A 19,799-nucleotide genomic window follows, 5' to 3' on the forward strand; every position below is an offset into this window, starting at 1 on the left:
GTGCAAAGGAGGTTCAGGGGAGGGTGGAGCAGCTCTCCAAAGATAGCATTTCCAGGGTTGTTGAGGAGGGGACACCTCAGAGGTCGGAGAAGGCCAAAGAGCCTCAGGGAAAGGAGAAGGTCCCCGAGAAACAGAAGAAGAGGAAGCCAGCGCATATCACCAGCTCATCTGGGAAGTTAGAGACCCTTGTGTCTGACGAAGGAAAGAAGCCCTTTAGCTGAAGCTCCTAGAAGCTGCCTCAAAAGTAGAGAAAATTGAAATGGTGCGGCGTGTCGAAGCTGCTGCGTGGGCTGCTGAGAAGGCAGAGGATGAAGCTGCCAAGCAGAGGTTCGCAAGAGTGCAAGGAAAATTGTTGAACTTCCTTGCTGGGAGGGAGAAAGTCCTGGCCCCGACTTTGGTGGAGGCTCTGCCAGCCGAGATCCGAATCGCTACGGAGAGCTTCTATAAATTCTGGACGGACCGATGGCAGTTGCACGCCTCTTCCTACGATGCTGTGGACTTAACAAAGGCTCTTGTGAGCCAAAGTGTGAGGACTTTTGGCCTCACATTGGAGTGCATGGAGGCCCTTACTGATTTTCAGACGAGGACCCAATCCTCGGAGAAGAAGGTGACCTCCATCGTAAAGGAGCTGAAGAAGGCCAGGGCCGAAGCAGAGGAAGCAAGGGCCCAAAAAATCGAAGATGCGACCAAGCTGGAGTCTGCTTTGGCCCAGATTGAAGCCTTGAAAAATGAGGTCTTTGAGTCCCAGTGTGAGGTGGCTTCCCTTATCAAGAAAGTGGAGGTTTTCAATGACCACCAAAATGTGACTGCTGAGGCTTTGGAGAAGGCCAATCTACAGCTGGCTAGGGCCCAAGATGCCTACAAATTCTTGAAGGGCCAAATAAAGTGATATGTGGATGAATTGGCCAAGGTAAATGAGGAGGCCAATGTGGCGAGGGAGGAGGCAGTCAAATATTACATTGCCAACTTCCACAACACTGAGGAGTACAAGAGCTTCAGCGTCTACTGGAGGAATTATGCTTACGCTGAAATAATGAAGAGGGCTGAGGAACTCTTCCCAAATTAAGACTTGTCACAAATCAGAATTTGTGGATGAAGTGCCTCAGACCCCAGCTGATGAAGCAGTTGGGGATGAATCAGCGGATGCAGAAGAAGGAAGTTCTAATGCTCAAGTTGCCGAGGCTCCTGCTGTCGAGGCACCTCTGCCATCGTCTGAGGCTTAGGATAGTTTGCTTTTTAGTTAATTTTGATGTACTTGCCTCAGGCCCTCATTTTGTAACTGATTGAAAATCGATATAATCTTTTTTATTCAATGTTGTTCTTCTTCCAAGTGCATTGGCCTTGTCAAGTAATTTTACTTAAGATTGATTGAAGAATTAAATAATCTTGACTTGATATCCCAACTCCAATCACTTAAGCAAGTAAACTGTACTTAAGCCACACAAACCATGACTGATATTGGAACTAAGCAAGTAAATCTTAAGACTGGACTGTCCTTCAGTTGAACTGAGAACATTGTTATGTCTGATTGAAAAGGTAGTTGTGTGAAGTCCGTAGTGGTTGAGCTTTGTGAATTAATGAGTAAAGAAGTTCGATCCTCGTTGAGACTTCTTCCATTGACTTTCAGCCTCGCTAAAGGGAGGCAAGTGGCGTGCGCCTCGAAGTTCAAGCGAGGTGGCTCAGAGATGGTGCTGACTTCTCGTCTGAGGTGACGACGCTTCCCAACATGGTGTATGGTTCATCCATGTTGATGCTTCTCCCAGTGGCGTTCAGTATCGCCAAAGGGAGGAAAGTGGCGAGCGCCTCGGAGTTCAAGAGAGGTGGCTTAGAGATGGTGCTGACCTCTTGTCCGAGGTGACGATGCTTCTTAACATGGTGGATGGTTCATCCATACTGAGGCTTCTCCCAGTAGCGTTTAGCCTCTCCAAAGAGAAATAAGTGGCGTGCTCCTCGAATTTCAAGCGAGGTACCCCAGAGATGGTGCTGACCTCTTGTCCGAGGTGACGATGCTTCCAACATGGTGAATGGTTCATCCATGTTATGACTTCTCCCAGTGGCGTTCAACCTCGCCAAAGGGAGGCAAGTGGTGTGTGCCTCGAAGTTCAAGCGAGGTGACCTAGAGATGGCACTGATCTCTCATCCGAGATGACAACGCTTCCCAACATGGTGGATGGTTCATCCATGTTGAGGTTTCTCCCAGTGGCATTCAGCCTCACCAAAGGAAGGCAAGTGGCGTGCGCCTCGGAGTTCAAGCGAGGTAGCCCAGAGATGGCGCTGACCTCTTGTCCTAGGTGACGACACTTCCCAACATGGTGGATGGTTCATCTATGTTAAGGCTTCTCCCAGTGGCGTTCAGCCTCGTCAAAGGGAAGCAAGTGGCATGCGCTTCAGAGTTCAAGTGAGGTGGCCCTGATCTCTCCTTTGAGGTGAGGACGTAGTGCAACATGAATTTAATTATGGACAATTTTATTGAATCATGGAAATGTTACATGAGCTGGGAAAGATCATCCAGTGAGGTAGTACATTCATTGATAATAGATTTGGAGGTGCTCAATGTTTCATGGACGGGTTGCGCCTAGCTGTCCATGTCTTCAATCTAGTATGTCCCAGGTTGGATCTCCTCCTTGATTCTATACGGGCCTTCCCAATTCGGACCTAAGGTACCCAAGCCTGGTTCTTTGGAGGAGAGGAAGACTCTCCTAAGGACTAGGTCGTTGATTCGAAATGACCTCTTTTTTACCTTTGAGTTGAAGTACTTCGTCATCTTTCTTTGATATGTGGCGAGCTTCAGCTGGGCATCATCTCTTCTTTTCTCAATAAAGTCGAGGTCGCACCTCTGAAGCTCGTCGTTTGTTATTTCACTAAAGTTCAGACATCGTAGAGATGGAAGTCTAACCTCGACGGGGCTCATCACCTCAGTTCCGAATGCCATGAGAAAGGTATTTCCCCTGTGGGGGTCCTCGTAGTGGTTCGAATTGCCCAAAGCACTTGTGGCAGCTCACCCACCCAAGCCCCTTTTAACACATCAAGCTTCCTTTTTAGGACGTGTTTGATGGTCTTGTTCATAGCCTCAACCTCGCCATTAGCTTGTAAGTGGAAAGGTGTGGAGAAGTGCTTCTTGATGCTAAGTTCTTCACACAAACTTTTGACCTTCTTGTTGTCGAATTGTTTATCATTGTTTGAGATGATTGAGTGGGGAATCCCTAACTGGCATATAATGTTCTTCCACAAGAATTTGGAAGTGTTTGCTTTTGTGATTTTTGTCAATGGTTCAACCTCAACCCACTTTGTGAAGTAATCATTGGCCACAATTGCAAAGCTCGTGCCTCTTCTGCCTTTCGGTAGAGGACCTATGAGGTCCATACCCCACTTCAAGAAGGGCCAGGGGCTAAAGACTGTGGTCAAGTCTTGTGATGGTTGTCTTTGGATAGGAGAAAATCGTTGGTATTTGTCACATTTTCGTACAAACTGGAGGGTGTCCTTTTTCATAGTAGGCCAATAGTACCCCTGTCTCAGTATTTTTTGCGCCAAAGATAGACCTCTAGAGTGGTTGCCGCAAACTTCCTCGTGGACTTCCCTTAAGATATAGGTAGCCTCTTCTCCTCCCATGCATCGAAGGAGTGGAAAGGAGAAGCTCCTCTTGTAGAGTACATCATCAATGAAGAGAAAATGAATGACCTCCTCCTTAGCTTGTAAGCTTCATGCTTATTAGTGGGAAGTACCTGGTCCTTTAAGTAGGCTATGATGGGCTGCATCCAAGTAGGAGTCCAGGCTACCTACATCACATTAGAGGCCTCGGTTGATGGTATGAGGAGGTGCTCTATTAGGACTACTGTGAGTAGTTCGGAGTCCTTGCTACTTGCAAGTTTGGAGAGTGTATCCGCATGTGCATTTTCAATGCGGGGGATCTGGATCAACTCAAACTTTTCAAAGGATGGGACGAGGTTCATCACCGTTTTCAAGTAGGAGGCCATGGTTTTGTCTCTGGCTGAGAAGTTTCCGTTCACCTGGCTAACGACCAGTTGGGACTCACTTCTGATAAGTAGCCTCTTCACTTGCATTTCTCTGGCTAATCTGAGGCTCGCAAGAATTGCCTCATACTCTCCCACATTGTTGGTGACCTTGAACCCGAACCTCATAGCTGAGTTCAGCTTGTGACCTTCCGGACTGATGAGGACAACTTCGGCACCTGAGCCAGTATCCCCAGCCGATCCATCCACGAATAAGTTCCACGTAGGGCGCTCAGCATTTTCCATGATTTCATCCACCTCGGGTAAATTGGCAAATTCTGCCACAAAATCAGCCAAGGCTTGGCCCTTGATGGTCGCCCTAGCCTTGAACACAAGGTCAAATTCACTTAGCTCCACCGCGCATTTCAATAATCTTCCTAAGGCATCGAGCTTTTGAAGTACTTGCCTCAAGGGAAAGTTTGTTAGCAATGTATGGTGTGGGCTTGGAAATAGGGTCTCAATTTCCTGGAAGCCGTGATCAAGGCCAAGCAAGCTTCTCCATATAGGGATAACGGATTTTCGACGATAAGAGTGCTTTACTTGTATAGTATACGGGGAGTTGGGTGGTCCCTTCTTCTCGAATTAGAACCGCACTGATGACCTCATTGGAGACGGCCAAATACAGCTGAAGAATCTCGTCGAGCTTCGATTTGGAGAGGAGGGGGGCCTGTCCTAGGTGCCTTTTCAAGCTCTGGAATGCCTCTTCACATTTCTTGGTCTATTGGAACTTCTTCCCAACTTTCAACACTTTGAAAAATGGGAGGCATTTATCTGTAACTTTGGAGACGAAGCGAATAAGTGCGGCCACTTGCCCAGTCAAGCTTTGTACCTCATTTGACTTTTGGGGAGGGGACCTCATCTTGCATAGGGCCTCAATCTTCTCAGGGTTGGCTTCAATTCCGCGTTGGTTGACCATGTATCCTAAGAATTTTTCGGAGGCAACCCCAAAAGCGCACTTGAGGGGGTTGAGCCTTATCCTATACATTTTCAAGATTTGGAAGGTGTTGTTGAGGTGCGTCACGTGGTCCCCAGCTTCCAAACTTTTCACAAGCATGTCGTCTGCGTAGACCTCCATTGTCTTGCCGATGAGGTTCACAAATATTTTGTTGACGAGCCTTTAATATGTGGCCCCGGCATTTTTCAACCCAAAGGGCATCATCTTATAGCAGTAAAGGCCTCTATTTGTAATAAAAGAGGCGTGTTCCTCATTGGCAGGGTGCATAAGAATTTGGTTGTAGCCGGAGTATGTGTCTATGAAGCTCAACAACTCGTGCCCAGCCTTGGAGTCTACCAGTTGGTCAATCCTTGGGAGTGGAAAGCTCTCCTTCGGGCAAGCTTTGTTGATGTTAGTGAAATCAATGCATACCCTCCATTTTTCGTCGTGTTTCTTCACAAAAATCGGGTTGGAGACCTATCTCGGATAGGTGGCCTCCCTGATGAAGCCATTTTGGATGAGCTTCTGAACTTCTTCCTTCAGGGCCTTATATCTCTCAGGTTGATGGCTCTTTTCTTTTGTCTGTGCGGGGCAACCTTAGAATAATTTTCAAGTGGTGGCAACTGACCTTGGGGTCTATGCCTACCATGTCCTCATGCCTCTCAGCAAAGACATCAAGGTTCCTACTTAGAAAATCCTTGATCTTTTCTTTTAAACTATTTGACAAGTCTTTTCCCACTTTCAACAATTTGGATGGGTCTTGGGGGTTCATCGAGAAGCTTTCAAGTTCCTCAACTGGGGATGCTTGAGGTTCGTGTTCAATTATGCGGGGGTAAATCTCATCGATGACCAATATTTTCGGAATGGGTGGTGCGTCGATCATTTCCACATTTTTCAGTTCGGAGGGAGCATCCCTAGGACATCAGCCATGACTATGTCGGTGATAATCACATGGACGTCCCGAGGTTCAACCTTTTTGATGGAGCTTAGATAGCACTCTCGCAAGCCTCTTTGGTTGCCTCTCACCGTTGCCACCCCGTTTTCCATCGGGAATTTCATGCATAGATGGTGGATGGAGGTGATGGTTCCCAATTCCTTTAGAGTTGACCTACCCAATACTCCTTGGTAGGCTGATCGACTGTCAACAATGAGGAACTCCATGAAGTTCATTATGGTTTGGGGAGACTCCCCCATCTCCACTGCAAGGGTGATATTTCTGCTCGGAGTGATGCTATCTCCGATAAATCCGTACAAGGGAGTGGTAGTGGGTGTCAACTCATGGTCCAGTATCATCTTGTCGAAGGTGGACCCGAATAAAATGTTGACAGAGCTACCGTTGTCAACTAGCATTCATTTGAGCCCATTCTGAGCTATGACCGCTCTCACCACAAGTGCATCGCAGTTGGGGTAGTGAATTCCTTTAGCGTCATCCTGGGTGAAGACAATAGGTGAAACTTGATTCCTCTGGGAGCTGTGGTCCACAATATAGCTGGTAAGCGAGAGGCGTTTAGCCTCACGAGCGTAATTCCTTTTAGCGTTCCGCGTTACACCGCCCACATATGGGCCTCCAAATATGGTATCCACCTCGTGGATAGGGGCCTCATCCTGAGTTTGTTGATTTCTTTGGTGTTTGAGCCCTTCCCTCGGCCTCTCTCCATCGTGCTCCCTTCGTCGTGGGAAACATCCCTTTGATGGGGAGCGGCCTCTTCACACCCAGGTTGGTTGTCATGCCTAGATGAGGGCTTGTTTGCCTGGGACGATTCATTTCTATCCCTGGGGGGTTCTTGCCAGGTACGATAAGCATAGTCTCGACAATTTTCTGTGTCGTGGCCATAAGACCAGTGGTATATGCAGTATCCGGGGGGTTCGAATTTGACCTATTTCTAGGTTCGAAAACCTGGCCTTGGCCTTTCTCCCTGCGGGATCCTTGTGGAGTTCCCATCAGCTGGGTGTCAATGACTGGATTGACATCCTCGTATGCCAAGGTTGGAACTACGTTCAGAGTGGTGGTGGCAAATGCTTGCCTAGAACTCTCATTATCGGCTTGGTTCATTTAGTAATCCATTAAGTGGGAGGTCGGCCTTCTAGCATGCTGTCTTTACGGAGGTGGAAAGCCTCTACTTGCCCTGTTCCTATGCTCAATCAATTCTTCATTGATGATCTCCCATCTCATCATCTCGAGTAGGGCGTCATAGGTGGTGGGGTCTTGATTTTGCACGTCCCTCCAAAACAAGGTGTTCATGTTTAGGCCTCTTCTCAGTATAGATAACGCCTCACGGTTGGTGACTTGCACACAGTACGTCATCTCATCAGTGAAGCGTGATAGGAGGCTCTTTAGGGACTCTCCATGTGTCTGTCTCATATCTTGAAGACGGTGGATGGGAGCCTCTTCCTCTTTGCTCACAGCGAATCTCTTCAAGAAGGTGGTCTTGCATTCGAGCCAACTTCTTATGCTCCCAGGTGGTAACCTACTATACCAAATTTCAGTTGCTCCGCTAAGTGTTAAGTGGAAACTCTGCATTTCACAGCTGTGGTGGCGCCCTTAGGCTTATGTGAGTTTTGTAAGCGTTCAGGTGCTTCTCAGGGTCGCCTTTTCCGTCATACTTTGGTATCTTGTGCATAATGTAGTGGCTCGGGACCTGGGCACTCCTTAGTTCCCTCGAGAATGGCAGGTTTTCATCATCATCGTCCAAGTCACAGGACCTCTGCTGCTCATCTGAGTCGTTTTCTTCGGCCTCATACCTTGGTGGTTGGTGAGAGGTTCCAGGACGGTTCCTAGCCTCCTCTTTCCTCCTTTGGCATCTATTTCTAGGTGGTGTAGCACGGGGGGCATTTTCATGCCTTTCTTCCGGTTGTTGAGGCATTGGAGGTGGGGGCTGTGGCCTTGTCCAAGGCCCGCGAGGCTGTTGTTGCCTAGGCCTCAGTTTTGCAGGGCTGATTCTATCAAATATACTACTTGACCTCCTATGTCTTCGCTCTTACTCATATAGAGGTGGGAAGTTATCATGGTTTAAAGAGACCTCGGTGGGTCGACCTGAAGCGTAGTTGGAAGAAACATCAACTTCCACTTCCCTTTCAAATGGACTTCTACCTCGACTATAGTTCGACGAGGCAACCCTCTGACTTTGAACTTCATCGTCTTGTTGGTAGTGTCCTTGGGGGGCGTATGGAGGAATAGGGAAGCCTCCTTGGATTGCATTTGGGCCATGAGTTCCCTCATAGCCATGTTCTGGCTAGCAATGTCCCTCATGTTGGCTGCCATGACGGCCATTTTTCTTGATAGCCGGATTGTCACTCGCATTCCACCTCTTCTATGGTGGTGGTGGAGTCGGTGCCGAGCTGCTGGAGGGGGCACACCTGCATTTTCTCTTACCATCCTGGGGGCGTGTCTTCGTTTGAACTCATTTTCTTTATTTGACCTTCAAATTTTTGCTAAGTTGTGGGGCTTCCTCTTGTTCTTCTTCAAGAACAAATCATTTTTCAAGGGGGATGTCCAAAATGTTCTTCTTCAATAAGCTTTCACCACAAGGTTGTTTGTGGTTATTGTATGGTTTCCCATAGATAGTGCCAATCCGTTGACCCCAAAAAGTATTGCCAATAGATGCCAGACCCACCCCCGCACACGTGAGAGAAAGTCCAACACGCGAAGACACGTGGACAGTCTAAAATGGACAGATCAAGGGCGTGGGAGTAGCTCAATGGCGCGGGACGAGAACATTCGAAATCCAGCGAGATGTCCGTAGACCGATTGTACAATAATTACCAATCAATGTTTGTAAATTGTATCTAAATATGTATGAACTCGTTTGTGTTGCAAGATAATAAGAAAGAGAGAGTTGAGTAATGTATAGTTTCTTGTATTAATTCTTGCATTAGCCTTTGTATGGGATACATGAGGGAGTATTTATAGTGTCACAAGTTAGATCGTGACCTTTGGTTTGGGGTATACGTGGTCTCATCCGGTTAATTTACATGTCAAATTGTAGGCATCAGCCGCACCTAGCCTCGTATACATTTATTGATTGGCAGAACCGCCTCTACTAGTGATAAGACTTAACATTACATTCATGACAAACGTCCTATCAATCATTCAAGTAAGATCTTTGTGCGGAGGATCTCTTGGGAGAAGCCTCTATGGAAGATGCTGCTTCTTGATTCAAAGGCTGCTACCTCGGTTACAGAGCTTCGGCCAATAGGGCTTCGTCCACCTTCAAAGGGCTTCGACATATGGGTTTCGGAAGCTCCTCAAGAGGCAATGATAGATGGGCCTCGGTATATATAGGCCTAGGCTTCTGTGGACCTCAGTTTGTGGGCCTCGACTATACAAATCACCTCGACTTTAGTGCCACGTGGTTCGGCATGAGTTGGCTGTGGGCCTCGGTGAGTTGCCCAAGTGTGCAAACACGTAACGGTATCTGCAATAAAAAAGTCAACTAATGAAATATGAGACTGATGATTCAGAAGGAAATGATAAATCGAAAATCAAAATTTAAGTTCCATATCTTGTTTGCAATTTGACTTTTGAGGTGGTATAATTCATTTGTTACCACATCATCTTAATTGGACGACACAGCTAGAACTAAAACACGTGGCAGCACCAGCTTCGTCTCTATCAGATAATTGCCATTTTTTCTACAGGTTTTGCAGTGTGCTCCACATCTTATCAGTTCTAAACAGAATAAACGTAGAAAAAGACAACCATTATGTTAAGAACGACAAGCCTAATATTAATCTTAAACGGCTTTATGTCTGAGTAGCACCCTGTATTTGTTCGTTAAGAAAAATACTAACATCTCTATCTTCTATATAGGCATTTCAATATTACGAAGTTCCTAGTCGTGCTAGGCGGTAGAAACTTCTAGAAAATTCCTAAGCTATTATTACTAGGGACAGATGTCTTTCAGAGTTTGCATGTGTTACATCGAGCTCCTCTTTTAGACGAGTTTTTGGACAGGGTGACATCTACATAAAAATATTGTTCCAATAATCAAGTTTTCAGGTGCCAAATTGCACGAACTTTGAGTATTTTATAGTAAGCAAAATATTAATGTTTACATGACAATTGTACAATATATAGGTCATTAACCATCAAATTTTAAAATGCTTTCTGTACTAAAATTCCGAACTTATTATCTTAATTCTAGAACAAGCAATGTGTCAATTGTCAAAAATGACAACAGAACTATCAAAACAAGATATTATATAGTTTATACTATGATTCAAATTTCATCACCTTGACAATTGACAACAGCCTACCAATCAATGAGCCAAAATGTGGAAAAATACTGCCTGCAAAAATGTGGAAATTTCAATATATGAATAGAAGAAGCTAAGCAAGAATAAAAATACTAACTGAAAGGAACCAAAAAATAAAACCCACAAATCTGTTAGGCTCGAATTGAACAAAAGTCCTTACATAATTAGCTTCTAGATGGCCTCAAAATGAAGAAAAAAACAGTTTTTGTATATGCAAACCTGAATGAAATTGATGACAAGGCCGGAAAGGAAGAAGAAAACACCCAAAGGAAGAAAAACAGCTGCAGCTACAATCTCTATAATCCTAGTCCAGATAGCATCTATGCACACTACAATTTATATGTTGGGGAAATTGGGGAGGTTATTAACACAATATGAAGTATATAATTGCACAAACAAGAATAAGATTAAAAGTAAAGAAAGAAATTGGTAGAGGAACATAGCGCTTTATTGACAACCAATAGGAGAGAATAATACAACTTCAGCAATAATGCTTCCCCTAAACTGAAAATTTCATAAAAATGGAAATAATATAAAAAATAATGTGGAATAAAGGAAATAATATTTTTCCAATAAAATCATATGAAAATAAGGAAATAATTTTTCCAAAAAATTCAACCTAATTTGGGTCACAAAATCTAACAATATCCATCTTGACCCAAATTCCGGTGCAACAAACGAAACTCAAAAATTCCTCCACCTGAAAAAATAAGTTTGATGCAACATAATAAACTGATTTCTCCATTTAGAACCAAAATCCTCCACCTCACGAAAAACGCTCTACCTCTTCCACAGTATTCACAAATGATACCTGAACCTAACTTCGGGTTCCCAAAATTCTACAAGTAATTCAAAATTTACCAAATATGGTCGAAGCACACCCTATAAAAGAATTCACACTGAGTGCTTTGACTGAAGGCCTCTTACTAGACTTGACACCTTCAAACTCTTGAAAAGCATGAACACCAACATCTGTAAGAGTACCTATTCTCTATAAGTCATTCCCTAGCAAATGAACACAATGGAACTGCGAATGATGATGGCAAAGCAGACTTACCCATATTACCCAAACTCTTGTGAGTATTGTTTTTCAATGACTCATAGCCAAACTCTAAAGGTGCTGTACCAAATTGTATACCCATCATGATACTAAACCTGTCCAGATGTTTCTTCACTAATTTTGCGCGCCCTTGTAAGATGTACAATCGAGACTTCTTTTGTTCCTCTAGTACAACCTAGACACCCTTTAGACTTCAAGACTCCACCTCCACCGGAGAACGTGTACCCATTTGAATCTAGGGTATTCAGCGAGATGAGATTCTTCCTTAAGTTTGGAACATGTCAAACCTGGCAAAGTGGTCTTACTGTCCCATCCAACAACCTTAATCTGACCCTCCCAATTCCAGCTAACCTATAAAGTTTGTTGTTTCTAACAACAACACCTTACTTTACCATTTCATATGTTTCAAACCAAGTCATATTGGGACACATATGGAACGAACACGCTGAATCCAAAATCTACTCTTCATTAGGCTTGGATTCCATGCCAAATACAATTAACATCACATCTCTGCAATCCGAAAAGTCCTCCACAATGTTTGTCTTGTCCGAATGATCTGATTGCCTCTCACGATTTGCAGCTAAATTACATTTTACCCTGCAACTTGTTGCAATCCTTTTTTATGTGTCCTTTCCTCCTGCAATAGAAGTAGACTTGATTGCTGAAATTCACCCTTGACGTATCCCTTCATCGATCACCATGAGTAACCAGAGCTTCCTCATCTCTAGATCCAGTTCCAACGAAATGCTTCATTTTCTCCTTTAAGAATAAAGCGTCATAAACGTCATCAATGATTAGAGTGTTACGACTGTACAAAATCGTGTCCCTGACCGACTAATACGAAGCGGGTAGTGAGCACAACATGATCAAGGCCAAGTACTCTTCATCATACTTAACCTCAAACGTTTCCAGATCAGCAACAATTTCATTGAACACAACCAGATGGTCCTCCAAAGATCTTCCTTTTGCTATGCAATGAGAATATAGCCTCTTCTTTAGATGAACTTGCTTATCAAACTCTTTGTCATGCACAATTGCTCCAATTTCAACCATAATGTAATAGCTGTCTTCTCTTTCAATAGGTCCTGAAGAATGTTGTTAAAAAGATGAAGATTTATCTGCAAAAGAGCCGTCCGATCCTTCAAACCCTAATAATACCATAAAATGGAAATAATATTAAAAATAACGTGGAATAAAGGAAATAATATTTTTTCAATAAAATCACGTGAAATAACGAAAATAATATTTTTCAAGAAATCCATTATAAATATTATATGCAACAAATCTATACATACTCTGATACTCTTGTGTAAATACAGAAAAGAGACTCTAATTGATATAGATTTTCTTTTGAAGAGTGAGAAACAAAGTGTAGTTGATTCAGGACCCAGTAATTACGTATATAATAGATACGCATAACATAAATCTTTTGGAGCTTAGTACTTTTATACACAATATCAAATTGTAAATAGCACATTTCATTAGTTATTTTTTGTTGGACTGGGGCAAAAACTAATACATATCAAAGAAAAGTAATGGAGATTTGGAGAGGAGGAGAACTCGGGGTGACAGTGCCCATGACCGTGCGTGAGTCGTACTAGAAGACATGTTGCACTTCTCATTTCAATTTTTGCAAATTGTTGCACTAATTGAATTAATCTATTTGTACAATGTTTTTGTACTACATTGTTGACAATGTTGATTGTGGCAAAAAAATGTTGGTTGAAAAGATGAATTGTTTTTTAATTTGTTCAATGACAACATGTCACGTTTTGTACTACATTGTTGACAATGTTGATTGTGGCAAAAAAATGTTGGTTGAAAAGATGAATTGTTTTTTAATTTGTCCAATGACAACATGTCACGTGACATATTGTCAACAATGTTGCCAAAATCATTGTACATTAAGCATTGTTGATATTAATTTGTCAACTTTTGTTAACATCAACATCCTCAATCTTTCTCTCGTTCATTTTCCTTGTTAAATCTGTATAAAATGACAAATAAATAAATAAATAAATCAAAGAAAATTTGAAGAGAGTGTACCAAATCTTTTTACAAAATACAAATAGGTCCAAGGGTTTGGAATGGGGCTGTAGAAGGTAATGTTAATGGTATGATGGTGGCAATTGCGGTGGGCAAAGATAGGTGGTGATGGAGGTTAGAGGGTTGGTTAAGGCCGGGTAGAGTAGGTGGAGAAGATGATGAATTATTTTTATTTTCTATTTTGTTCACCGTTTTTTAGGGTATAAAATGTTCGTTTGGTCTATTTTTGGCAGATTCTCATGTCAAATTGTTTTAGAAGTGTGTAAAAATATAAAATGTTAATCAAACTATTCAAAAGGATAATGCGATTTTCTCAAATCTAAACCTAACAATTTGATCCGATTATAACCCGAGTTTGACCATATATATTTCTTTTAATTCACTTTATATTAGGGTGCATTTGATTGTAAACATGAAATTTATGTGGAAAAAAATAAATTCTAAATAATTTAATTGCTTAGAATTTATTTGCATGAAAATTTTCAATTAAATGTATTTGATTGATTTTTTTAACCTAGAAAATATTATACTTGTCCGTTTTTTATTGGTGGATAGATAAGAAAGAGTGGATAAATGAGAGAGAGAAAGTGAGAGTGAATTCCCTAAAAAATAAAATCTTACTCATCTTAAAGAAAATATTTTTCTTGATTTTGAGAAAATATAGTCACGTGATAAAAAATAGGAAAATATTTTCCATAAAAAAAATGACAATCAAATAGCACAAAAGTAGGAAGTTTGTTGGAAAAAAATACATTTTTTCATAAAAAAATATTGACAATCAAACACACTCTTAGAGTAATTATAAAAGATTTTTCACATTTTATTGGTGAGAAAAAAAAATTATATTTATCAGACCCCAAAAAAAAAAAAAAGGAAATTTCTCATGAATGTGTTATAGGTATGAAGTCATGGTAGTTAATTAATTTTGGTATTTGATAGTGGAGAATGGATCAAATTATCCATTTTTATATTAAAAACTTAATATTTATATTTTATTTCGGCAAAAAAATTTAATATATATATATATATATATGGTTTGGCTTATTTCTAAATTATTTCGTTAATGGGTCCATATGACGTGAAGCCAATGATTCAAAAAGACTGTTTCACTTCAATTTAACGATTTTTGCTTGTAGCCCTAATTTTTTTTATTTCTCTCTCTCTCTCTCTCTCTCTCTCTCTCTCTCTCTCTCTCTCTCTTTTTTTTTTTTTTTTTTTTTTTTTCTCTCTCTCTCTCTCTCTCTCTCTCTCTCTCTCTCTCTTTTATTTATTTTTTTCTTTTTTGCAATCATTTAGATGAGCTATAAACACACCTTTTTGCCTTTCTTTAAATTGATCGAATTTTAGTCAATGGACAACTTATGTGTCAGCCAACGTAGTTTCGGATGGGAGTCATTCAAGAAGCCACACTGCATATGAACTTAAAATGTTGGGACTTTGGCCACAAAATTAACATATTATGGACCTCATTGCACTATTTTGAAATATTTGAACCCCATGGTGAAATTTACCCAATCACTTTTCAAATGACAATACAAAATTGTAACTTAGATAAGTTTGTGTTGATAATTCCATTTTTTGAAAAGTTGACATTTTTGTGAATTTTTCCCAAAGTGGACATTTTGAAATGTAGAGTAGAAAGTGTGCATTGAATTATTGTTATCAACCATGTTACATGAACATCATAAGTTACATTAAAGTTTACACTCTTTCATTGACTAGATCTACGCTATTTATTTTAAAAACTTTGCTCATTGAACAGAGCCAACCAACTTTATTCTTATTTTAACTACAACATCGCATCTTTGTCAGATTTTTTTCACATAGGGAGAGTGTCGAATGCATTGTCAATCAACAATGTACATATAGCTTTATTCTATTGTTAGTTCTTGCACGCATTTCATCATAATATGATTTGTTAGTCTCAGCCCTTCTTTTTGAGCTCCATATTTTGTTTAAAATGTATATTTGAATAGTGATGTTTTTGAAAAATAAAGAAAAGTTTTTGATTTACGTATAATATTATTTTATTAAAAAATATGTAATTGAAAAAAATGTATTTTTATAATTATAGGACTCAAACAAGGGCTCAGAAAAATAAAATGATACTCCCTCTTCTTGTTCTCTCCTTTTAATGTTTGTTAAATGAATTAACAAACTAAAAATACATTTAGGTCCCGTACTAGTACTTCTAATAAACGAAATATCATCAACAATAATAATTATAATAAGTAGTATTTGTCGATGGATGTTTTATTAGGTAAATGGTAGGAAACGTATGCACCTATTACTTAGCCTTGCCTAACCAAATCCTACTTCACAAGAAAATGAGGAGGCTTGTAAATTTTTTCCTGCCGATAATTAATCTCTAAAGAAAATCAAGGAAACATTTAATGCATCTTGTTTTTAATAGATCAATACTGGTTGGAGTGACGAAATATCAATAATTATAAATCAATAAGGAAAAAAAAAAAAAAGGTTTCAAAAAAGTTGGTTAAATTGACGCCACAATTTTTATTTGATACATTATAATTTAATTGCAATTAAATTTATCAATCTTTACTCAGTGTAACTATTATTTCTTTAACTTTTTTTCGTCAAATTTTTATTTGCAACATTTCAGTATTGGATGTGACACGAGTATGCAATTTTATTAGGTAAATGGTCGGAGAATTATCCGCCTATGACCTAACCAAATCCTACCTCACAAGAAAAAGAGGGGGTTTATAAATTATTGTCCTACAGAGAATTAATTTCTAAAGAAAGTCAAGGAAACATTTTTAATGCATCTTGTTTTTAATAGATCAACATTGTTTGGAGTGACGAAATATCAATAATTATAAATTAATAAGAAATAAAATAAAATAATATAAAAGTTAGAAAAAAGTTGGTTATATTGACACCACAATTTTTATTTGATACACCATAATCTAATTGTAGTTAAGCTCATCAATCTTTTCTCAATGTAACAATTACTTCCTTAATTTTTTTCTTCGAATTCTTATTTTCAACCTTTCATAAATTAGTACGCCTCATTCTTGATAATGATTTAAATAAAAATATTTTATTTTCTTGCTTTGAAATGAGGAAATTTTTTTTTCACAATTTTAATTTATTTATTTTTTAAAAATAAGAAGAAAAAAAGTTGTTTACGCCATTTCAATGGATTTTTGGGCATAAAAACTATTGTCAAATACAAAATATGGTGTCATTTTGACATAATTTTGAGTGGGGGCCATTCCTTTTTTGGAAGGCTAAAGTAGATTCGTGTTCCACGAAGTTATTTGGACATTTAAATTTGAAAATAAAAAGAGAAAATTTAGAATTTTTGCTTAATCTTTTTATCTCGGAGATAAAATAAGGATATACAAAAAAAAATCAATCCCAATGGAAAAGCCAAATAAATTGGATTGGGAAGTGAGAATATCGAAATTAAATTAACTGAACCTCTACTTAATTCATCAATACTTTTAATGTAATCAATATTGAATTAAGTGGAGAAAAATAATTTAGGACTCGAATATATATTTTTATTATTTTATTTTTAAAAAAGACGTATTAATTTTATTGCACATATATTTCAACATAATTAAAAGAGAAAAGTTAATTAACAAATCATAATCTTAAGTGCAATTAAACGGTGGTGCAAGAAATAAAAAGAGTAATTATATTACTACCACAAATTTTACTTGCTACACTATAGTATAATCACTACAATTAAAATATAGCCCCTATTTGATTCTCACTTTTTGGGGAAAAAAAATTACATTCTTAAATAGTAATTTGACATTATTTCAAGCACACATTTTTCAATAAAATAATATTTCACGCAAATTCAAAATTTTTTCTTATTTTTTAAATATACCTTTCACATTAATACATTATTCAAAAATTCATTTTTATCAAAGAATGGGCTCAAACAATGGCATAATTTCAATAAAAACACTACAACAATTTTACAATTATACTCCTAATCAAATAAAACTAAAATTTAGAAAAAAAAAAAACATTATTGTCGTGTACCCATCATCCCAATATTACTCATTTTTCTCATTCTTTCTATTGACCTCAATAAATGTCGCCAACAAATACCAGACCAACCCGTGCACACGTAAACGAAAGTCCGACACGCTAAGACACGTGGACGGTCTGAAAAGGATAGATCAAGGGCATAAGAGTAGTTCAACGACGCGGAACGAGAATGTTCGGAATCCGACGATATGGTCGTAGACCGATTGTACAATAATTACCAATCGATGTTTGCTAATGTGTATCCAAATATGTATGAACTCGTATTGTGTTGCAAGATAATTTGAAAGAGAGAGTAAAGTGTGGTTTCTTGTATTGATTCTTGCATTAGCCTTTGTATGGAGTACATGGGGGAGTATTTATAGTGTCACAAGTTGGATCGTGACCTTTGGTTTGGGGTACACGTGGCCTCATCTGGTTAATTTACATGTTAAATTGTAGGCATCAGCCGCATCTAGCCTGTTATACATCTATTGAATGGTAGAGCCGCCTCTACTAGTGACAAGACTTAACGTTTACACTCATGACAAGCGTCCCATCAATCATTCAAACACGATCTTTATGCAGAAGATCTCTTAGGAGAGGTGTCTATGGAAGATGTTGCTTTATGCTTCGGATGCTGTCATCTCGGCTAAGGAGTTTCGGCAAACAGGGCCTCGTCCACCTTCAAAGGGCTCGGCATATGGGCTTTGAGAGTTCCTCATGAGGCAAGGATAAATGGGCCTCGGTTTGTGGGCCTTGACTATTCAAATCACCTCGAATTGAGTGCCACGTGGTTCGGCATGAGTTGGTTGTGGGCCCCGGTGGGTTGCCCAAGTGTGCGAACACGTAACAATAGTCCCCAAGTCCAAGTATAGTAATTTATGTAATGCGAGGACTTTGATGAAGTAAAGCGTAAAGCCAGCCAGTTAATTTGAAAGAAATTTTTGAAATTTTTGTACCCCAAATAATAGTCCTCCAAGTTCAAGTATAGATATTTATATCATGGTTGGAGTTAGAGATTTGCTGTTGTGTGAGAAGTGATGAGAATGATGAAGCCGAGGTGGTTGGAAAACCGAACCTGCGAGACTTGATGGCTGAAGTATGATGAAGAAGCCGAGGTGGCTGAGAAACTAAACCTACGAGGCTTGATGGCTGAATTTTGATGAAGAAGTCGAGGTGGTTGAGAAACTGAACCTACAAGGCTTAATGGCTGATATCTGATGAAGAAGTCGAGGTGGTTGAGAAATCGAACCTACGAGGCTTGATGACTGAATTTTGATGAAAAAGCCAAGGTGGTTGGAAAATCGAACCTGCGAGGCTTGATGGCTGAATTTTGATGAAGAAGCCGAGGTGGTTGAGAAACTAAACCTACTCGGCTTAATGGGTGATATCTGATGAAGAAGTCGAGGTGGTTGAGATACCGAACTTGCGAGGTTTGATGGCTAAATTCTGATGAAGAAGTCGAGGTGGTTGAGAAACCGAACCTGCGAGGCTTGTGGGTGAATTTTGATGAAGAAACAGAGGTGGTTGAGAAATCGAACCTGCGAAGCTTGATGGCTGAATTCTGAGGCACATTGACAATAATTGTTTCTCGGCAGCTGTGCCAATGATTTGATGTTTTGCACATATTTTCGAGGAAAAGTGGCTAAACCGTTACAACTTCCAAGGTGTCTGTTGCCGTCGAATTAAAACCGTAATCATGATGACAGCTGGAGCTTCTAGAAGCAGACGCTTTGGAGGAGGTGCGTGGGGGACATGCTTTAATCTGAGGCGTAGGTTTGAAAAACCGTTTGAATTCTACTTCTCCGATTTGATTAAGAATGAAGGGTTCAGATTGGATGGGCTTTGATCAGACGGTTGGGGTTGGTCCTGGCCTTTTATAAAAGGCCAGAGACCCTCATTGTCTTGGATTTTCTACCCTTTGCAATCCAATTTTTTCTTCCAAAGCTAAAGTTTTTCGGTGTCGAAGCTCTTTGTCCCCTGATTTTTCGACAGCATTTCATCGGCGTAGTAACCCCGTAGGTATTTTTTACAAAACATCCTTGTATTGTGTTCTTAGTCATTTTCTGATATGGAGTCCACCTCAGGTAGGGAGTTGGTTACTGTCGCGTTGTTCGGCCAGGGGTCTAGATATGGGGGGACTTTGAGGTTGAGCAGTATGCTATGACTGAGGAGGCAGTAGATTACAGTTTGGAGTGGGGGATGTCTAGGGTCCCTTCGAACATGACAGGGAAGAGGTTGGGGAGATTAGGGAGAGGTACTGTGTACCTCATTATATTGAGATTTTAGTACCCGAGGCCCATGAACGGATCTGCTATCCGAGGCCTGGATGCGTGGAGGTGAGCGAGTACCTGTTTAAAGCAGGTATGCGTCTTCCTCTGCACCCCTTCTTTAGGGCGGTGCTGAGGAACTTTATGTTGTCACCGACCCAGATTCTGCCAAATGGATGGAGCCAGTTGGTCAGCTCTTACTTCCTATAGAA

The 19,799-nt window shown here is 40.3% G+C and overlaps 1 protein-coding gene across 1 annotated transcript; it reads right to left on the reverse strand.

Moving 5' to 3' along the window:
- Positions 1-2,910: 2,910 nt before the first annotated feature.
- LOC111378016 lies at positions 2,911-5,085 on the reverse strand. The gene is made up of 4 exons (XM_023001181.1): positions 4,994-5,085; positions 3,781-4,329; positions 3,144-3,697; positions 2,911-3,086 (listed from the first exon to the last, which is right to left on the reverse strand). Exons 1-4 carry the CDS (start codon positions 5,083-5,085, stop codon positions 2,911-2,913), a joined length of 1,371 nt encoding a protein of 456 aa, XP_022856949.1.
- Positions 5,086-19,799: the final 14,714 nt, after the last annotated feature.

The sequence above is a fragment of the Olea europaea genome, unplaced genomic scaffold (genome assembly GCF_002742605.1).
Source record: "Olea europaea var. sylvestris unplaced genomic scaffold, O_europaea_v1 scaffold1756, whole genome shotgun sequence".
Classification (NCBI taxonomy): domain Eukaryota; kingdom Viridiplantae; phylum Streptophyta; class Magnoliopsida; order Lamiales; family Oleaceae; genus Olea; species Olea europaea.